Source organism: Microtus ochrogaster, chromosome 8 (genome assembly GCF_000317375.1).
Source record: "Microtus ochrogaster isolate Prairie Vole_2 chromosome 8, MicOch1.0, whole genome shotgun sequence".
Taxonomy (NCBI): domain Eukaryota; kingdom Metazoa; phylum Chordata; class Mammalia; order Rodentia; family Cricetidae; genus Microtus; species Microtus ochrogaster.
Window position 1 is genome coordinate 3,638,484 of NC_022015.1, and position 20,864 is coordinate 3,659,347.

A 20,864-nucleotide genomic window follows, 5' to 3' on the forward strand; every position below is an offset into this window, starting at 1 on the left:
AAAAGCTGGTGTTTTTAAAACTGTCTCATGTTTATCTTCTCAAATAGCACCACTAATAATAGGGTTTCGTCTTGGATCCTTATAGGTTAATGGAGTCTTTTCAGTTCTTTTTCTAAGATTTATCTTACTAGTATTTATGTGTCTCCAGCCATGTGTGCAGGTGCCCAAGGGAAGCTAGAATAATTGGATGCCCCAAAGCTGCAGTTGAAGACTGTGGCCTGCCCATCATGAGTGCTGTTCCTGAACTTGGGTCCTCTGCAACAGCAATAAGTGCTCTTTAACTCTGTGCCATCTCTTCAGCCCCAAGTCCTTTAGCTTTTATATTGCACTAGGAGATAATGAATAAGAAGTTTTGAAGTCAATCAGTGGGAATCAAAACAACTATCCAAGTTAAAGACCCTTTTCTGGATAGTGTAAGATCAGTCTCCTTTACTACACTGTGTTAATAATAGTCTGCTTCCTGGTGATATTGAAAATACTTGTTCAGTTTTAGTTGTATCAGTGCTAACTGCTATTCTAGGTGTATTGAGTTGTCCTTGACTTGTGTTTCATTCTTATTTTTCCAGTGTTAGTCTATTTTGACAATTCAAGGTAGACGTGACATACTGAAAAAAATTGAAAAAGTAACAGATTTTTGCCTTTTAGTGACTAATTTTTACCTAATTTTTAAATACTGACATTGCTCTGGTAAATATACTGAAGAAATAGAAGTCTCAGGTAAAACTAACAATTTTTTTCTTTTTTATCTGCTTGAAGTGTTTTTTATGAAAGGTGTTTTTGATATAACTTGGATGTTGAGGGAGCTGATTTATGTGTTCAACAGAAAGGACTGCTTAGCTAAATCTCCTCCCATTGTTTATTCACCTGCTGATTTACTGCCATTTGTATGAGTGTATTAGAGACAGAGTTACTTGGAGGATACTTTTGGAGAAGTGACTGGTGTCGCATTTCTAAGTACAGTTCTCCAAAGGTAGGAGATAGTGCGCGCATTGAAATAGGGGGAGTGGTGTTTTGGTAGAAAGGGGAAGTTCAGCTATGACACAGGATGAGAGCAACTTTTAGCATACATGAACTAATGGAGCTTACAGAGGAACTCAAAACGTTGTAGACTTTGCTGGAATGTGCTGTGGAAAAGTACAGCAGGTTAAATGACCCAAGATAGGACTTCTTTTGAGTATACTGTCTTTAGAAAACTTGAGCTGGAAGTTAGTGACTTTTTATTATTTTCCAATTACAGAACCTAGAAGCTACATTTCATAGGCCACAGGCATCGTGTAACATCTAAATATATGCCACTGTTCGCCATTATGTATTTGTTAATTCACACGTTTTTAAAAGAATTTGATATAATATAGATTGTAAAAATTGAGTCAAAAGAATTATTAATCATTAATTATACTTAAAATTTGGACTTAATTTTAATTGAACTCTTAAAATTTGTTTTGTGCCATTTTTAGTGAGCTGGTATTTTTGTCTTAGTGGATATTTACAGATAACATACACCAGTGTACATATTAAAAATATATGGGCACATGCAACATTGATAATTACATGTTCTGTTTATTGTGGTTCTGTTCTCCAAGCCACAAAATTAAAGATATGTTAGTCAGGTAAACCTGGAGTTTTTTTTTTGACAAGTCTCTGGAGTTCTAATAAAAATTTAAGTATTTTTCTTTAATCTAAAATACGTGTCATATGAGTAATTAATTATTTTCATATTTAAATAAACTGAGAATAATATTTAAGGTTAAAACATAAATAAGCAGTTATCCAATTTTAACATCTGCAGTCATCTTTTTAATCACCTCTTAGGATTTTTAGCATGCTTGCAGACTTAGTAATGAATGCTAAGATCTCTTCCAATTAAAGAAAGGTCTTTTATCAGACATTATGAAATTATCTTTTAATTATTACAGCTGCTACTACATCTTCACTGTGTTCATAGCAGCCAGCGTTGAAGTACTTTTCTGCTCTGCAGCTTGCAGGCTGAGTTTAGCACTCATTCCTGACAAGACTCAGTAGATCCTTTTGGAAGACAGATTGGATTTAAAAATTTTTTCAGGAGCCGTGCACCTGTAATATTTTTTTTTGAAAGCTAGAAGACGTATTTTAAATGCTGTAGAAATTTCTGTAGCAGAGAAATTAGTTGTGGGTGTTTAATTCTATTTCTTCCTCTGTGGCACAATTGTTAATATTTAAAGGTACATGCCGATTCTGAGGAGAAGATCAGTACCAAATTAAGGTCTGGGACAAATGTGGATAGTGAGTCTTTTAAATTATATTTGATGTTTCAGTCAGAATCACCCTGCTGTCTGATGGAGTTTTAGTGTAGGTAGAAGAGATAGTTAAGACAGTTTTACTGTAAATGGAAGAGGGCATATGTAGAAATAGGAGCAGCTGGCTGTGTTCCTGCCCAGCTCCCTCACGGCTAGCTTTACCTGAAATAATTACACGGAAACTGTATTCTTTTAAATACTGCCTGGCCCGTTATCTATAGCCTCTTATTGGCTAATTCTCACATCTCGATTAACCCATTTCTAATAATCTGTGTAGCACCACGATAATTGTGGTGTCTTACCAAGAAGGATCTTAACTTGCGTCCCTCTTGAAGAGAAGAGCTATGGCGACTCACTGACTTGGCTTTCTTTCTCCCAGCATTCTGTTCTGTCTACTCCGCCTACCTAATTTTCTGTCCTATTAAAGGGCCAAGGCAGTTTCTTTATTAACCAATGAAATCAACACAAAACAGAAGACCCTCCCACATCAGGCACAAAACAAAGGGAAGGTTGGGTTTTGTGCTATTTGTAGACAGAAGTCTCTGTCCTGCCTTTTCTTAGTGCTGTTTGCTTCCTCTGTGTCTGGGTGGCAACTACAGACTGAGCCTTTTCTTTTCCCAGAAGTCTCCTAGTCTGGCCGCCCCAACTGTACTTCCTGCCTGGCTTCTGGCTAGTCACCATTTTGGTAAACCAATACGAGTAACAAATCTTTACAGGGCACAAGACCATTGTCCCGTAGCACCTCCCCTTTTTTCTTTTCAAAACAAGAAATTTGAATGATACCTTTGTTTAGCTTTTTTTTTCCTGACCATTATCAATAACAACTTGTAAACTAAACAAAAACAAGCATCCATAATCCATTTTTTAGGAATATGGGTGTAGTTTTCTAGGCTACTTCCTGCTGATTGGGGGGTGCTGATAATCTTATGGGGACCTAAAGAAAATTTAGGATTATGGTCAAGCACTGACTGGAGTATTCTGTAAGCCTGGATCATCTCAGCCAGCAGTCTTGAGGCTGTTCTGGATGTAGAACTCAGAGGAAACTGCAACAGAGGTGCTCTAAAATGTTGGATGATCTGGGCCATCTGTTCCCATTGGAGATTTTTCAGGGGTCTTCCTTGATCAAACCTTATTTTCTTTAACCCAGAATGAGTCCACAGACTCTCATTTCCTATGGAAACAAAAGCAAAACCTCTTCTCCAAAGACTTATCTTTTGCCAGTTGATAGGTAAAACAACTATACAGAAATGGCAAAAATAATAGAATAATCAAATAGTACCATCATTTGATAGAAATCTGACATTTATCAAATAAATTCCCTATCCACATGCAGAGTACACGTTTAAATACTCATAAAATATAGTCTTGATAGGTGAAAACTTGGGCTATAAAAATACTCTTAAAAATTTTAAGTCACATTATATGGTTTCCAACCACAGTGAAGTTAGCATAAATACCACTAGCATAAAGAAAACAGCAAATAACCAAATACTTGAAATTCCATGTGAAAGAGATGAACAGAGAGTAAAAACTAAAAGAATATTTGCATATCATGTACCTGACCAAAGGAATATCTAGAACATATAAAGAATTTGTAATCAGCAGGTTTTTTTTTTTTTTAAGTTTCACAGTCCACTTAGAAAATTAACAAAAGATATTACCAACATTTCGTCAGAGTAGACATTCAGGAAAGAACAAACAACAGCAAAATCAATAAGCATCTCAGTAATCATAGGTCAAGTAGAAAATCTCAATAGGAATTTTAAGAACTTTTGTAGTTGAATGAAAATGAAATTATAACATCAAATTTGAGACACAGGTGACCCAATTTTGAAAGGAAAGCTTGCAACATTTAAAGGTAAAAGTAGTGTCAAGTCAGTAATCTTAAGGGTTCACCTATCCTGGATAAAGGAAAGCAAAAGAAACTCAGTAAAAAGCAGTTATGTAATCATAATACTTTCTAAAAAGAGTAGAGATCAGTGAAGAAAGTGAGGGACTAGAGGTAATCAGTAAAGCATTTTGTTTTTTCAAAACAGTAGGTTTTCAAACCACTACAGCAAGACTAACAGAAAAAGAAATGACAAAAACTGTGAACATTGGGATGAAAAAGATGTCACTCACAGGTTACTTAAGCACAACTGCAACCAAGTACAAATTAGATGATTCAATAGTCCTGTGACTACTGAGCTGCTTAACTTCATAACTGACGAATTTTGAAAAAAGAGATTTTCAAGTTTGAATTGTTTCAGTGGCACTTGTACTAAAAATTTTAATAACAAAATATGAATTCAACATGTTCTCTTTTAAAAAAAAAAGGAAGAAGAAAGATTCCTTCTGTATCTGGATTGTCTAAGCAAGGATGCTAAAGATTCCTTCTGTATCTAGATTGTCTAAGCAAAGATGCTTGTTCTCAGCACTTTGTTCAGTGTGGCTAACTCAGATAAGTGGGAGGAGCAAGGACTAAGCTGACCTCGTGTTTTTAATATACACAGTTGTATAAAAAAATCCTAAAGTGGATTTAAAACAGACAGATAACAAAATAAACTGAAATGAGTTTACAAGGCTATAAGATAAACATTCAAAAGTCATTGTAATTTAGGGTACTAGCAATGAATATTTGAAAATGAGGTGAAAAATAATAGTATTGCTTTCAATCCTGAAAAAATAAAGTTCAAGTGTAAATGAAAAACTAACAAAAAAACCTACATATATTGAACTCCTTTACTGAAAACCGGAGAATCTCTGGAAAAGGTATTTAAATGGAGAAATCTTCATTGATTGAAGATTCAGCACAGTAAAGATATCAGTTCTTCTAAAATTACATGGTTGTAATACAGTTCTTATGAAAGCCACCAAGACTTTTTATAGCATATATTAATAGGAACTATAATAACCAACATAATTTCTTTTAAAAAGGGTAAAGTGGAAAGAAAAGGTCTACCTAAATTGAAATGAATGCTACTTAGCAATAAAAAGCCTTTTCATATTCCTGTAATTATTGGGGTACTGTAATATTGGCAAAGGCATAATTGAACAGAAAACCCAGAAATAGATCCATACACATTTGCCCAAGGGAAATAATTCAGGAAAGGTAGGATGAAATATTCAAGTAATTGTTCCAACTGACTACCATTAACATCCATCTCACACAGATGACCCTTGCTAGGGCCTGATTTTTTTTTTTTTTTAATTTTGTATAATTATCATACAGCTCAAAATAAGTCTTCTTTTGATTTTTTAACTACTCAGGTATATGAAAATATTCTGAGCTCATGGGCCTTTTTATAAAGAAGAAGTGGACTAGATTTGGGCTATGGTTTGATTGTTCCTGGATTGCTCTTAAATTATAAGCTTTAATCAATAGTCTAGTTCATTCAGGACTGGAAGTTGATTAGTGAACTATAACACAAAATATTTATGATTAGTGAAATATAACACAAAAATATTTGTCTTAACAAACTACTTTAAACACACACACACACACACACAAACACACCAGTTTTTTTCCCTGAATGAGAGGGCCTGATTTTTGATCCCCAGAGTTCACATATAAGTTGAGCATTTTGACACACATGATTGCTGGAGAGATGTAGAAAGGAAGATACCCGAGATTTGCTAGTATTTGTAGGAGCCTGCTTGTTTGTTTCCCGGTTGCCCAGACTCCCAAAATAATCACATGAAGCTATATTAATTAAATCACTGCTTTGCCTATCACTTAAGTGTATTGCTAGCTAGCTCTTACAACTATAATTAACCCATTAGTTTATATTTTACCACAAGGCTTGTGGCCTACCAGCAAGGTTCCAGCAGACAGCTCTCATCTTTCCCCTATGGCAGCTCCTGACTCCACCTTATTTCTCCCAGCATTCAGTTTAGTTTTCCCTGCCTAGCTTCACTCTGCCAAGCCATTGGCCGAAAGCAGCTTCTTTATTCGTTAACCAATAAAAGCAACACATATACAGATGGACTTCCCACATCATGCTAGGAAAATACCCAAGGTTTGCTAGAAAGATACTCAAGATTTTCTAGAAAGAACCCTGAGGTTTGCTAGGAAGATACCTGAGGTTTACTAAGAAGATATCCAAAGTTTGCTAGGACGATACTTGAGATTTGCTGGCTAACCAGTCTTAATCATGTTTGGTAAGAGACCCTGTCTAAAAATAAGGTGAAAACAATTGAAGAAGACATGTAACATTGACCTCTGACTTCAGTATGCAGACACATACTTATACACATGCACACGGTGACACATATACACAAATAATTACAGCATTTAAAGCTGCTGACAATGCAGAGAAACTTGGTTATGTTGCTGGTATAAATTTAACATTACAGGTTATCTTTATGAAAATGTGTAATTGACACAAGTCCCAGTAGTTGTATTCTGTACCATTTATCCAAAAGAAATGAATTCATGTTCGTGTACATTTATATTGATTGCATTTTTAATATTCAAAAACTGAAGTAAGCTGAGATTTGCTTTAACAAGTAAATGAACAAATTGCAGTGTATATAAGCTATGGATACCGATTAAGCAGTGAAACAATCAGATGGTTAATACAATCACTAATTTGAATGAATGTGCAGGAAATGATGCTCTATGGAAGAAAGCCAGTTGAAAAAGTTGACGTAGTGTCTGATTTCATTTACATAAACTTGGTCATGTAAATGTTTTTATGACTACATTTTAGAACTGCACCACAGATGATATATATGCATAGAAGTTAATACACATACTGGGACAAACAGTGAAACTGGGATTGAGTGGGGAATGCAGATCATATTAGTGTCCTTTTCTCTGTTATGGTGTTGTGTAGTTTACAAAACATCACTTTTAGGAAACAGGGCAACTTATACAGAATGTCTTTGTGTAATATTCATTCTTGCAACTATGTGCAATTTTAGAAATGAAAATTTAAAAAGATGAATGAATGAATGGCTTAGGTCAAGGTATCTAAAGTTCTTTCCCTAACTCAGAGGAAAGTCTCTCAGGGAGATGGTTGAATATAACCATCTATAAAGAAACATGTTGCTTTGCTGCTGTGTGTCACCAGCAAAAATTGCTTCCTGCATCAATCATGCAAGAGTTAGTGCTCAGTGCTTTGTTCCAGTTTTCGTTATTTGTCTAGTCTAGAAAATAGTCATTTCAGTACTGGTTCACCTATTCTAAACAAAGCAAATGTTAAGTAGTAAAGGAAAAATTGGATGTGTGGAGAATGCAGTTAGGCTGGAGAGGATTAGGGTACTACTGTGTTTCTTCTGGTTGTAGTTGTGCTTAGATTACGTGCATTGTTCTAACCATGTTAGCCTGTCATTTACATGGCTTATCAAATGTGTAGATGAATTGACATTAATCTTTCTAACTAGCTTATTTAATTTAATAATTACCTTGTTGACACACCATTACAAAGCTCATGATACATTAATTCATCTTTATCTGGTTTCTGGAATATCTCCACATACCCTTCCCTAAAGCCCAAACACTGGATGTAATGGAAATAAAATCCATGTAACACAGCTTCTGCATTGCCAGGAGATGGAGAGTAATATACTGTTTATAAGTAGCAAAGAGGAAATGAAGTTTAAACAGACTTTACATTGCTTCTGCTAGCCTATGTGTCTGAAGCATATATGTGGGTTATGTAAAAAACCAAAATATAAAGAGGAGAAGCACACTCAGAAGTACCCATGCCCAGTGAGTGAGCATAGACTGGAGCCTGATAATCTATGGTGCTAGCTGTAGGGAAAGAGTTTTATAGTGCTCAAGATTAGGAATAGCAGCCTTGGAAGTGAATAAAAAAGACTGGTGCTTCAGGATCAACAGGGAGAAGTAAACAGAAAAAAAAAAAAAGGAAGAAGCTGCCTACAAAAATGAAAGGAGACCATACTTCCCTTGTATGTATCCAAGAAACCAATCTTTACTAAACTGATAAGGAAGGTGTGCTCAAACTAAACGGTGCTATACCCAAAGGATCAGGAGGATCAGATTTTGGATTCTCTTGTCATAAAGACATCAGTATTTTATAGTGTCTGTTCCCGTCCCTCCCTTCTTGTCTAATGCTGATCAGCTCAGGCTGCCTGATGCTATCTGTTGAGAATTCTTCCACACACTACCCACAAGCTGAGGAAAGAAATGCCAGTAGGAGCAAACCATAACAGTTCTTAAACCAGCAACAGAGAGCCTGGGACCTCCACTGTCAGGAAAACTGAATTCATTAAATTTAAAAAGTAAAGTATCAGAAATTAAGACTAGATTGAAATGGTCTAGAAAAGATGAAATTCTTTGGGCAATCAAAAATGAGAGATAAAGATGTGAAAAAGATTTTTGGTGAAGCAATTAGAATTGTGGGAAGGTATTCCAGTATCAGAATGTGAAGAAAAACATGCTCCAAACTGACAACTAAATTACAAGCCAGGAAAACATTCAGAGAATAAGAACAAGGACGAGTCTCCCTTTGAAGTATTTCATGTAAATCAGAAAGGTATTTTAATGAATCCTGAAACTTCAGAAGGATAAGTTGTGCTGTTCTCATTCCTCAAAAAAAATAGATGGTGGTAGCAGACTAACAATCTCAAGAAACTTAAACAATGGTACAAGCCAATGTTTTATATCCAAGCCAAGATTCTCTTCAGTTATGACAGCAGTGAAAAGACAAGGTTGAACAGTCAGGTTCATTGGATACCCTGTTCATGAACAGAGTCTAATCTAACCACAAGACAGCATAAAACAAAGTGGGAATGAGGGGTGAACAGGGGCATGATGTGTTACTTGTGTTAAAGTACAGAGAATACCCACTTCACGACTAAGGAAAGAGAGGGCCAGAGTAAGATCACAGGCTGTTGTGATAGGGAATAACAGCTAAAGCAAGTAATAAGCACACACAACATCTGTATAGTAGTGATCAATTTAAAGCTGAGCATGTCAGTCATGCCAAACATGGATTCAGATAGGCATGTGTTACCTGTTGAAGACTTGTAAGATAGTCAAGGCACTGCTTAATGAATGCTCAAACCAGAGTTCGTAGGTTGATAAGGCCTGAGATTTTAACATGTTCTGTATGAATCTTCCTACAGATTGCTTGTGAGCTTCAAGGGAAAGATACAAAGTCTGTAGTGGACAAACAGACAACATCTTAACTAAGCAGTTAAGAACTGCACAAAGCCTGTTATGACCAGGATGCCCTTAGAAGGTCTCACCATTACTTAGTAATCTAGCAAGTGATGTGGAGAGTGATTCTGAGTATAGAGAACACCAAACAGGCCAGGCTGCAGAAAGTGCCATTAAATAGCTAGTGTCTGAGAGAAGGCTCTGTGGGTTAAAGAGATCTTAACACACAGCCTAGTACATCCTGTGAATATGAACTACCCAAAGTACTTTATCAGTATTAAATTTCCCTATGTTTGGTAGATGTATTTTTTATGTACAAAATCCCCACTCAAGTATTAAGATGTAAAATATACTATGTGAACTTAAACTTATGGTTTGGTAAAAGTGCATAATCTAGAGATAAGTTTAAAAAAACTGAGCTTAAATTTATTTTAGAAAAACATCTGTTGAAACAGATGTGTTAGATAGAGCATGCCTTTAATCCCAGTATGTGGGCATCAGAGGCTAGCCCCGGCTATGTTAGTTCCCAAACAGCCAGAGCTACATAATAAATAGATTCTGTCTTTAAAAAATAAAATAAAATAAAACTCTGCTATGAACTGTCAGACAGAGATCAAGGTACAGTTTAATAAAATTAATTTTTCAAGGTTGTTGAGTGTTGCTCCCTCTTATTTTATTTGCTTTTTGTTTGTTTATTTTTATTTTTTGAGGCAGGGTTTATTTATGTAGCCTTGGCTGTCCTGAAACTAGCTCTGTAGACCAGGCTGACCTCAAACTCACAGAGATCCGCCTACCTCTGTCTCCTGAGTGTCAGGATTAAAGATGTGCACCACCACTACACCACCAGGCCCCTTATTTTATTTTTTAAACATAATTTTTTTATTGATTCTTTGGGAATTTCACATCATGTTCCCAAATCCTACTCATTTCCCAGTCCCTCTATATCTATCTCTTACCCACATAGCGCCCCACCTAAAAGAAAATTTAAAGAATATTAGTTCAAAACAAAGCAAACAAAATGACCACTTTGCTCCTCCATCTTTCCCACTTCTCCAACACCTCACTCGTTTTCGTGGCAGTGGGAGCTGTGGTGTGTCAAGCAGTACACCCTTTTGTCCACTCAGCTTTACTTGGAAATGTTCATTGTGTAATGTATTGACTGTCAGGTTTGGGGCCCCTGACTTCTAGTACACCATCAATGCTTGACCCTCACCGAGACTCCTCTCAGGTATCCTGCTGTTGCCCCAAGTTATAAAGATCCTGCAGCTATGGTTCCATAGGGCCAGTCCCTTCATGCACTCCTGCAGGTCATAGATGGGGTAGATATTGGGGTATGCCAACTCAAAGCCCTGGATGTGGGCCTGGGTGGTAGTCATGTGGTCATTCCGGGCCACTGGGACCACTTCCCTCAAGCGAGGGGCAGAGCCACCTCTTCTATGCCATGGTGAAGAGTGTGACCAACTCTTCCGCTGCATTGGCTGAGTGGCCTGTGCTGCTTCCTGGGGTCATGGTAGTATCTACGCCCAGGCTGCTGCCTAGAACTATGTCTGGGCCCGTGATCCTATCACAGCAGAGAGGGTCTGTGTTGACTCTTATTTTATTTTTTGAGACTGGGTCTCTGTAGCCGTGGCTGACCTCGAACTCAGAGAGAGATCGCCTGCCTCTTTAAAGGCGTGTGCCACCACTCCCAGAACACTCTGTCTTATTGTTGATACAGTTTTATCAGTTCACACTCTATTTGGAAACCTTCTAAACTTGGCTTCAGTCAGTGTTAAACCATAGCTGTATTTTGCTTACTTTTTTGTTTTTCCAGACTTGGTTTCTCTGAATTCCTGGCTCTCCTGGAACTTACTGTGTAGTCCAGGCTGTACTTGAACTCACAGAGATCCACCTGCCTCTGCCTCCTAAGCACTGGGATTAAAGGCATACACCACCCGCAGCAGCTGTAATTTTTTCAAGTTTATTTTTTTAAAGGAATTTTTCATTCTTAGAATATGCTTCAGAGAAAAAAAGTAATATTTTCTAAGTGTATTCTTGCCTGTGATTACCAGTGAAACACTTGGTTGCGCATTAAAAAAAAAAAATCTTGCTACGGTTTCTCCCTTCTTGGTGCTTCCTTGTGAGATGAGAAAAAGTAGGAGATAGGATGAGTTGACAAACTCTTGATTATCTTGTCAGTCTTTTATTTTGTCCCAGAGTAAGCTTTGTCAAACGGTAAACGGAGCTGTGAGCCTCGCCATTTTATAGTTAAGTTCATTTAGCAAGCTTGAGCATTATTATCTTTTGGGGAACAATGTGTTCTGTTTCAACAGAAAAACAATTGAAGATGCTTTGCCTTAGTGATTCTGTACCCTTTCCTTGGCATGCTTAGAGCAGAACTACTTTTTTTGTGTAAAAAGATACCATCAAATGAAATTTGAGACCATATGTCTATCTTAGTTTGTTGTATTGAGTATTGTTTTAATTTGAAGTTCTAGTGATTAAAGTTTTTATATCCACTGGCTTTTGTCTCTGTTAAGTTTCTTGCTGCTGTCTTAAGACTGTATTAAGAAGAAAAGCATATGGCTCTCCTGTGTGAAAGTCCAGGAGCCTGCATGCCTTTGACAGCAAGAGCAATACCACATGGAAGTCAGGGTTTTCGTTGTAAGTAGTGCAGGCTGCTTGACTGTAGTGATTAAGGGTGACTATGTTTTAAAGATGGATCATGTGAGGACAGTTGTAAGTGCCTATAAAGAAAGTTGAACTGATAAAACAGACGTCTCTAAGATGCATGCCAGTACTTCCTAAAGATCAGGACTTTACTTTCAGTATCATTTAGTTTAACATGACAATGTAAAAGTAAGAAATTAGGTATACAATACTGACCAAAGAAATTTTTATGAAGAATGAAGTAAAATAATTTAAAAATAACTTTTAATTATAATATTTTGCTGTTAATTTTGGGATTAGTTTTTTAACCATTCCATTCATAAGAGTTTTGGTGATTTTGGTGTTTCTTATTTAAGACTTTGCCATTAAATAGTATTTTAAGTAATTATAAGACAATTCCTTTCTTTCTAACCAGGAAGAAGCTCTGCATGCATTTATTCAGCCAGAGATCTTGGATGGCCCAAATCAATATTTTTGTGAACGTTGTAAGAAGAAGTGTGATGCTCGCAAGGTAAGAATCATATGCATATTATTATGTAATTATCTGAGATATCAGTATTCAATCCATTTGTACCCCTAACCACACATGCTTCTTTTTAGGGCCTTCGGTTTTTGCATTTTCCCTATCTGTTGACCTTACAATTGAAAAGATTTGATTTTGATTATACAACCATGCATAGAATTAAACTGAATGATCGAATGTCATTTCCGGAGGAGCTGGATATGAGCACATTTATTGATATTGAAGATGAGGTAAATACATTTTCTTGTTGTACTTTTCATTATACTCTTCGTTTTAATTGTTTTAAATTGCTTTATGTATATGAGTGTTTTGCCTGGAGGTATGTTTGTGTGTCACATATGTGTCTAGTACCCTCATGAGCCAGAAGATTGTGTTGTAACCTTTGATACTAGAGTTAGAGACAGTTGGGAGCCACTGTGTGGAGGCTGGAAATCAAACTGGTGTCATCTGGGAAAGCAGCCAGTAATCTTACCACTGAGCTATCTATCTAGCCCCACTTTATAAGTTAAAACTGATGAATTTGAAGTGTCCTCTTAACAACTTTCTCTTTCCTCATGTTCTTCATGGTGCGTTACATGAGAAGACTTTTGCTGAGGATAAAAAGCTTTTCCTGACAGTGTGCGTTACATTTCAAGTATTCTTATTTGGTTGGAATAGTGTAAGCTATTCAAGAGACAAAAGGTTTTCACCTTTGGAATTCAAGATTGTCTCTTGAATTTGAGTATTAATCTTGTTTCACAATTTCTTTATTACTGAAACTGCTGTAGCTGGATTTCTCATGTTTACTACACATGCAGCACATATATGTGAGTGAATGACAAAGTAGTCCATGACCTCAGTGTCTTGTATTTGCGCTAATCCCCTTCACAGGAATTAAGGGACTTGGTTACTCTAATGGAAGGTTTGCTAGCTCTTACATTAACTAAGGTAGAAAGACAAACATACAGGAGGTTTTGTCTGGATCCCTTTTTACATTTGTATTTTGTTTAACTTTAAACTTTAAATAGTTTGAACATGGAATTTTGATGGAAACAGGACAGACTCATTAATTTCTTTCTACTCATTGACCTCCCAGGGTTTTCTAACTTTGTTTAATTAAAAAAAAATTGTGTGCTATCCTGCTTGATTCTTTTTGATATTCTCCTGATCACATTGTATGAAGCATTATAGACAGAAAGGGTAGTTGTTATAGGATGATAAACCCTTACTACTTTTAAGAGTTTTGTGTGCTTGTTTGTTTTTCTGATTACCAGATGTAAAATCTGTCTTCTTCTAGGAGCTCAAAATTAATTATAAATAGTTGTCGAGTTTCATTTAATATTTGTCTTAGTTAGGATTACTGTTACTGTGATGAAACACCAAAAGCAAGTTTGGATGGAAAGGGCTTATTTGGCTTATGCTTCATCATCACGGTTCATCACTGAAGTCAGGACAGGTACCTGGAGGCAAGAGCTGATGCAGAGACCATAGAGGAGTGCTGCTTACTGGCTTACTTCCCATGGCTTTCAGCCTTCTTTGTTAAGAACCCAGAACTACAAGTGGTCCCACTCATAATGGTTCTGCCCTTCTACATCACTAATTAAGAAAATGCCCAACTGGGGGCTGGAGAGATGGCTCAGTGGTGAGAGCATTTACTGCTCTTCCAGAGTACCCGGATTCAATTCCCAGCACCCACATGGCAGCTAACAACTTCTGTAACTCCAAGTCTGATACACCCGCACACAGACATATATGCCTGCAAATAAAATAAAAATAAATTACTAGAAAAGAAAAAGAATGCCCTACAAGTTTATATGTAGCTTTTCTTACAGAAGCATTTTTTTCAATTGAGGTTCCCTCCTCTCAGATGACTGTAGTATGTGTCAAGTTGACATAAAACTACCCAGTATAGAGGCTGGAGAGTTGGCTCAGAGGTTAAGAGCACTGACTGCTCTTCCAGAGGTCCTGAGTTCAATTCCCAGCAACCACATGGTGGCTCACAGCCATCTATAATGAGATCTGGCGCCCTCTTCTGGCATGCAAGCTTACATGGAAGGAATGTTGTATACATAATAAATAAATCTTTAAAAAAAAAAAAAAACTACCCAGTATAATATTTGTGTGAATGTGTTGAAAACAGTGAGTTCATTCAGCAAGAAAACAAACTTTTCTGCATTCATCTGTATTGGGAATAGAGGTGTACACCTTCATGCTCAGCTTGCAGTTGTATAGGATGATGTTCACCTTTATTTTATCTTGAATTAAATTTTCTTGAAGTAAGAAAACTACTGCACACTAGATACTTTTAAAAAGTTACTAACAACAACAAAAAATTATTCTTGCTGCATATTACTTGGTTTCAAGAACTTAAATGCAGTGCCTTATGCACATCGAGGGCATTCATCCTGAAGAAATCTTAACCTATGTCAATAAAAGCATTGTAGGTATGTGTATGAAATGTTAAAAGGAAGGAGAGGAGGATGTTGCTTGAGTTTCTAACAAGTAGACTTCTTCAGTTTAAGTCTGGATGACTGAATTGAAAGTAGCCAAGCATGGAAGCATGATGTCCCTGCCCTGGGTACACCAGACTAGAAAGTTCTCATGGACAGTTAGATGGCTTACTTCTCTTTCTATTTTGACACCTTACACAGTAATTAAAGACAGCATTTTGTTGGGATTGGGAGCCGAAGATGTAATTTGGAGCTTAGGATAGTTGCTGTCACAAATGCTATTGCAGAAAATGGTAAATTTTGTACCTAAGGTCTGAGTTTAAGAGAAAACAGATAGTCTTAAAATAAATACTTCTCTTAATCAGAACAATATCAAACTATTTGAACATGGTAGAAGATATAGGTAAAAGTTTGAATATCTTTTCCTTTATTTGGCATAGATTCTAAGATAATTATGTCTTATTAGAAATCTCCTCAAACTGAAAGTTGTACTGATAGTGGAGCAGAAAATGAAGGCAGTTGCCACAGCGACCAAATGAGCAATGATTTCTCCACTGATGATGCTGTTGATGAAGGGATATGCCTGGAGAACAGTAGTGGGACAGAGAAGATTTCAAAACCTGGCCTGGAAAAGGTACCTTTTATGAAGTTTATTGATATTAGATGCTGAGCATGCTAGGCAAGTAGTCCACCAGAGAACTATGCCCCAGTTCCCTGCATGTTTTATTCAGAGAATTTAGTGATTTCTGAACTTTTGTATTATTTTGTTCTTCATTTTTTAAAATGAAAACTTTTTAAAAATGTTTTTGTGGTGGGTGTGATTAATTATAATTGTATTTACACTTGGGATGCTAATTCCTAGGAAACTGTACTGTGTTGAAAGTTGTGTTGTGTTAGAGTGGGTACTGCCTATGCCCTTGGCATTTATCAGCTCTCCAAATCTTTCTAGTCACTGAGTTTGCTCATAGAAAAAATGAGGATGTTGGACTTCATTTATTACATTTTAAGAATTCTGACAATAGTGCATTTCTGAAACAGTTAATAATCATAATTACCTAGAACTTGCAGTCTCAGAATTTTCCAGAAATAGAATGGGGAGGGGTTGCTAATTATAATCAAACTTTAAAATGTTACTACTAACCACTAGAGTACCTGGAATCTCAGCAGCACTTAAGCAGCAGGGTCTCTTTGAGTAACACATTCCAACCAGCAGGGGCTACAGAGTGAACCCTGTTTTAAAAAAAACAATTTTCTCAGCACAAATTCTAGATTGCAGGTAAATTTTGAAACCTACCTGTTACTTATCTTGATTAATTTTAGTTTGGGCAATAAAATTTGAACTACACAAGTTTTTAGAATTTGTTCTAGAAGTTTTACTATGTAATAATTCTAGTCAGTTTACTGTTGTTTAAGACACACTTCAATGTGCTGAACCTTGATTTTGGAAGGTCTGGGTACTTTTTAAACAAAGAATAAAGAGGAGAGGACAATGAAAGTCTACTCACTTAGCATTTCCGAGGCCCTGATTTGTTCCCTAGTGCTGCGAAATGGAAGAAACAGGGGAGCTCTCCAGAAAAGTGAATGAGCTCTAACAGGCCTGTCCAATAGTACACACCTGTGATCCCCATATAGGATAAAAGGCAGAGAATTGGCTGCAGATTTGAGTCTAGCATGGTCTAACATAGCTTGTTCCAGTCCAGAAAGGGTTGCAAATTCAGACCCTCTCTCAAAACAAAACTTTAATAAAAAAACTTGTTTTACCCATTTGAAGAATCTACTTAAGGATAAACAGTCTTTTTTTTTTTTATCATAACCTTTCCTGGAGACTCTATTTTTCTTTTTAAAATTATTTTTATGTGTATGGGTGTTTTGCCTGAATGTCTGTACACCATTTGTGTACCTGGTACCCTCAGAAGCTAGAAGAAGGTGTCTAGAGTTGCAGATGATTGTGAATGCTAGGAATTGACCTGGGTCCTCTGGAAGAGCAGCCAGCTCTTAACCACTGAGCCATCTCTCCAGCCTTCGGAACTCTATTGTCATTCACTCCAGGCAGAGATGGCGATGACAGACCAAAGAAAGGGTTTCTTCCAAGTCCAGCTTGGTGAACCAGTGAGTTTATTGGACTTCTTTAATGGAGCATGATGACTCTTAGGCAGTTATATCACCAAAAAGCCCACTCCAAGCTTGGGTAACTACTTCTAAGAGTCTCCCTTTGAAGCACCTTGTTACTACTGCTTATATAACCTGAGCCTCTGAGTTTGATAAAATTCTTGTGTTTTTAGGTGGTTGTGGAGTTCTTAAGACTATATATATATATGTGTGTGTGTGTGTACACACACACACACACACACACACACACACACACATATGCATGTATGTGTACCATGTGCATACTTGGTACCTGTGGAGGCCAGAAAAGAGTGGTTGTAAGCTACAATGCAGGTGCAGAAAACCAAAGCTAGATCCTCTACAAGAGCAGCAAATGCTCTTTAACCTCTGAATTGTCTCTCTGACTGCCTTGTGAATGTCATATAAGTCTTCTGTGCTGTTATATCTTCCTCTCTATCATATTTGGGTTTTTTGGTTCTTTTATTTGTTTGTTTGGTTGATTTGGTTTGGTTTTTTGAGAGTTTCTTTGTGTAACAGTCCTGGCTGTCTTGTAACTCACTTTGTAAACCAGGTTGACCTTGAACACACAGAGACTTATTTGGGGTTTTTGAAATAGTCTTACTTTATAGTCTAGACTGGCCCCAAACTCACTATGTAGCCCAGAGTGGCCTTATGTTCACAGCTTTTGTTCTTTAGCCTCTCAAGTGCTAAGGTTATAAGCTTGAACTACTGTGTCTGGCTGCTCCTTGTTGTTTTTGGAGAAGAAAATACTGGTAGCCAGGATCTCTAGTAGTGCTCATTGTTTTAGGGGTGTGAAGTGCTATGGTTCCTAAAAGAAAAAGTAATTCATGCTAGTGTCCTGGCACACTTGGAATGCTAGTCTAAGAGAATCATAAGTTTGAGGCCTACCCTAGGCAACGTAATAGGTTCAGAACCACCTGGGCAATCTCAAAATGAAAAATAACAAAGAAAAGCAGGCACATAGCCAGTTACTGGAGCACTTGCCTAGCATCTATGAGTTCACTCTCCACTACTAACAAAAGACCTAAGAAAAAGATAAGACAAAGGTTCTTAGTTTATTATAGACATCAGGCATGTTTACGAGTTGAAAGGCCATAAACTGAGTTATTACAGAAATAGCACAGGTGTGTGTGTGTGTGTGTGTGTGTGTGTGTGTGTGTGTGTGTGTGTGTGTTTTGAGACAATGTCTCTTCTATGGAACCGTAGTTGTCCTAAAACTTACTATGTGACCAGACTGGCCTTAAACTCGGAGTTCTGTCTGCCTCTGCCTCCCAGGTGCAGTAATTTAAAATATAAGCCAACCATTCCTGGCTTGGATTCATTATTATAAATAATAAATACCAAATTAATATGTTATTTATTAAAAATATTGCATGAGTACATTAGAAGATACTTCAAGTTACTGTCAGAAGTAGAATTTTAAAGACAAAAAAGCAATGTGTTGATAACTTCTTGATCTGTACTATGCAAATTAGTAACCCTTCTATTTAGTAGTTACTTCACAAAATTTCACTCTTATTTTTTCATAAATAATCAAGCATGTGTTACAGACATATATAGTTCCAAAGATTACAAGACAGCTTAATAACAATGTAAAGAAATATACTGAATGAAACCTGTTGCATACTAAGTTTCTTGGTGACTTGCTGTTTTAACGTTATCTAAGGGACAAGTTAGCTTACCGTAGGATAGTTGTCACGTTACTTAATTCTGCACCCCTAGGAAATAAGGGGTTTCAAATAAGGGTTTTGTAGTCTTCTCTTCCAAATTCTTTTTCTTCTCTCCTTAGAACTCCCTGATGTATGAGCTTTTCTCAGTGATGGTGCATTCGGGGAGTGCTGCTGGAGGTCACTATTATGCTTGCATAAAGTCATTCAGTGATGAGCAGTGGTACAGTTTCAATGACCAGCATGTGAGCAGGGTAAGACTCCTGGAGTGGAGAAGTTACTCGGTGGCAAGGTCTTTACTCGGAGCAGAGATGCCTATGATGGTATTTCTCAGGTCCCCATCAAACCAGTCTTTCATTGTTAACAGTGTCCTTGTTCTGCTTTTTTAGAACTTGTTAGATGTTTTCAATTTATATTACACCTTTCCTCTAGCCCTCACCCTTCTTATGTATGTCTTGTGAATGATGTAGGAGTAGGATCCCTTGAGCCTGGCTCACCAGAGCAACCACTGGTAAACTGAATTATTGTGTGGTGCTTCTTGAAAATATCATGACATATCTAATTCAGAAATTAAAAGGTTGGATTAGAATTGGGCTTGATGGTTCACCAGTAGTTTCTAGCATTGAGGAGGCTGAGACAGGATTGCCCAGAGTTCAAGCCCAGGCCGGGCTACATATTAAGGACCTGTCTCAAGAAGGAAAAAAAAAAGACCTAGCATATTGGGTTACATATTTACATGTTAACATTAATGTAATGGTGTCATTGGTTTTTACAAAAGGGTAATGTTACAACTTTTTTAGATAACACAAGAAGATATTAAGAAGACACATGGTGGGTCTTCCGGAAGCAGAGGCTACTACTCAAGTGCTTTTGCAAGGTAAGCTATAGCATTTTGATGCACTGGAGTGAGTTGTAGCTTCTCTGTTGATCTTCAGCCTTACCCAAGGGTCAGCAGACTACAAGCCATGGGCATCTGTTCATAAGTGTTGGCTGGTGCTTCCCACTATAACAGCTGAGTTGTAGTCTATAAAGACTAAGTTTTTTCCCTTGGCTCTTTCTAGCAAAGCAGTTTGTTAGACTTAGCTGTAGTAGGCACTGTGGTGCACAGCCTTCTTGATAACTTCACTGTGTTACTAAAAGGTGGTGTTTTAACCTTTTCATAAGTGCACCATTAACAGCAATGAGGAATTTTTCTTTCTTTCTAGAATGTTTTCATTTTAATGTGTCTGTGATTATTTGAAAGAATAAAACACTAACATTTCAAATAAAGATTTGATACTTATAAATGGAATATACCATCTATCTGAAGAACCTGTTAATCTTTTTTATATTTCTCCTAGCTCAACAAATGCATATATGCTGATATACAGACTGAAGGATCCAACAAGAAATGCAAGTATGTTAGCCCCTCATAAAGTCATTTCCTTAGCATATCTTGCAAACCTATGTAACTACTTTTAAGTGATAGAGCAATTAACAGCTACGACTTTTTATACCTGGGAGAGGGGAATTATTAACACTGTTACAAAATAATTTTAAGTGATAAAAACATTTGACAAGAATATGTAGAGCTGAGCACAGTGATGTGTGCTTGGACTCCAGTCACTTGGTAGGCTGAGTGAGGCAGGAGGATTACAAGTCTGGGTCTACTGACAATTTAACAGGAATTTGTTGGCTGAGGTTTCTATCCCACCTGGTCCTGCAGTCATTCAGTCCTAAAGAAACACACAGAGGTCTACATTAATTATAAACTGATTAGCCTATTAGCGCAGGCTTCTTATTAGCTCTTATAACTTATATTAGCCCATAATTCTTATCTGTGTTAACCACGTGGCTTGATACCTTTTTTGGCGAGGCAGTCACATCTTGCTTCCTCTGTGTCTGGGTGATAGCTGCAGACTGACTCTTTCCTCTTGCCAGAATTCTCCTGTTCTCGTCGTCCCGCCTCTACTTCCTGCCTGGCTACTGGCCAACCAGCATTTTATCAAAATAGTACAAGTGACAGGATAAAAAACCATTGTCCCACAGCTCATAGTAGTAGTTTTAAAGGAGCTGAGACCACAGTTCAGTGGTAGATTCCTG

At 37.1% G+C, this 20,864-nt stretch overlaps 1 protein-coding gene across 3 annotated transcripts in view; it reads left to right on the forward strand.

The window, feature by feature from the left end:
- Positions 1 to 20,864, forward strand: part of Usp47 (ubiquitin specific peptidase 47) — a 100,422-nt gene that overhangs the window by 53,816 nt on the left and 25,742 nt on the right. For all 3 annotated transcript variants that reach the window (XM_026781724.1, XM_005351004.3, XM_013347677.2), the window contains 6 exons: positions 12,449 to 12,544; positions 12,634 to 12,786; positions 15,452 to 15,619; positions 18,905 to 19,036; positions 19,583 to 19,659; positions 20,123 to 20,178. In XM_026781724.1, coding sequence (XP_026637525.1) covers positions 12,449 to 12,544; positions 12,634 to 12,786; positions 15,452 to 15,619; positions 18,905 to 19,036; positions 19,583 to 19,659; positions 20,123 to 20,178 — 682 coding nt within the window. The remainder of the gene's footprint in view (positions 1 to 12,448; positions 12,545 to 12,633; positions 12,787 to 15,451; positions 15,620 to 18,904; positions 19,037 to 19,582; positions 19,660 to 20,122; positions 20,179 to 20,864) is intronic.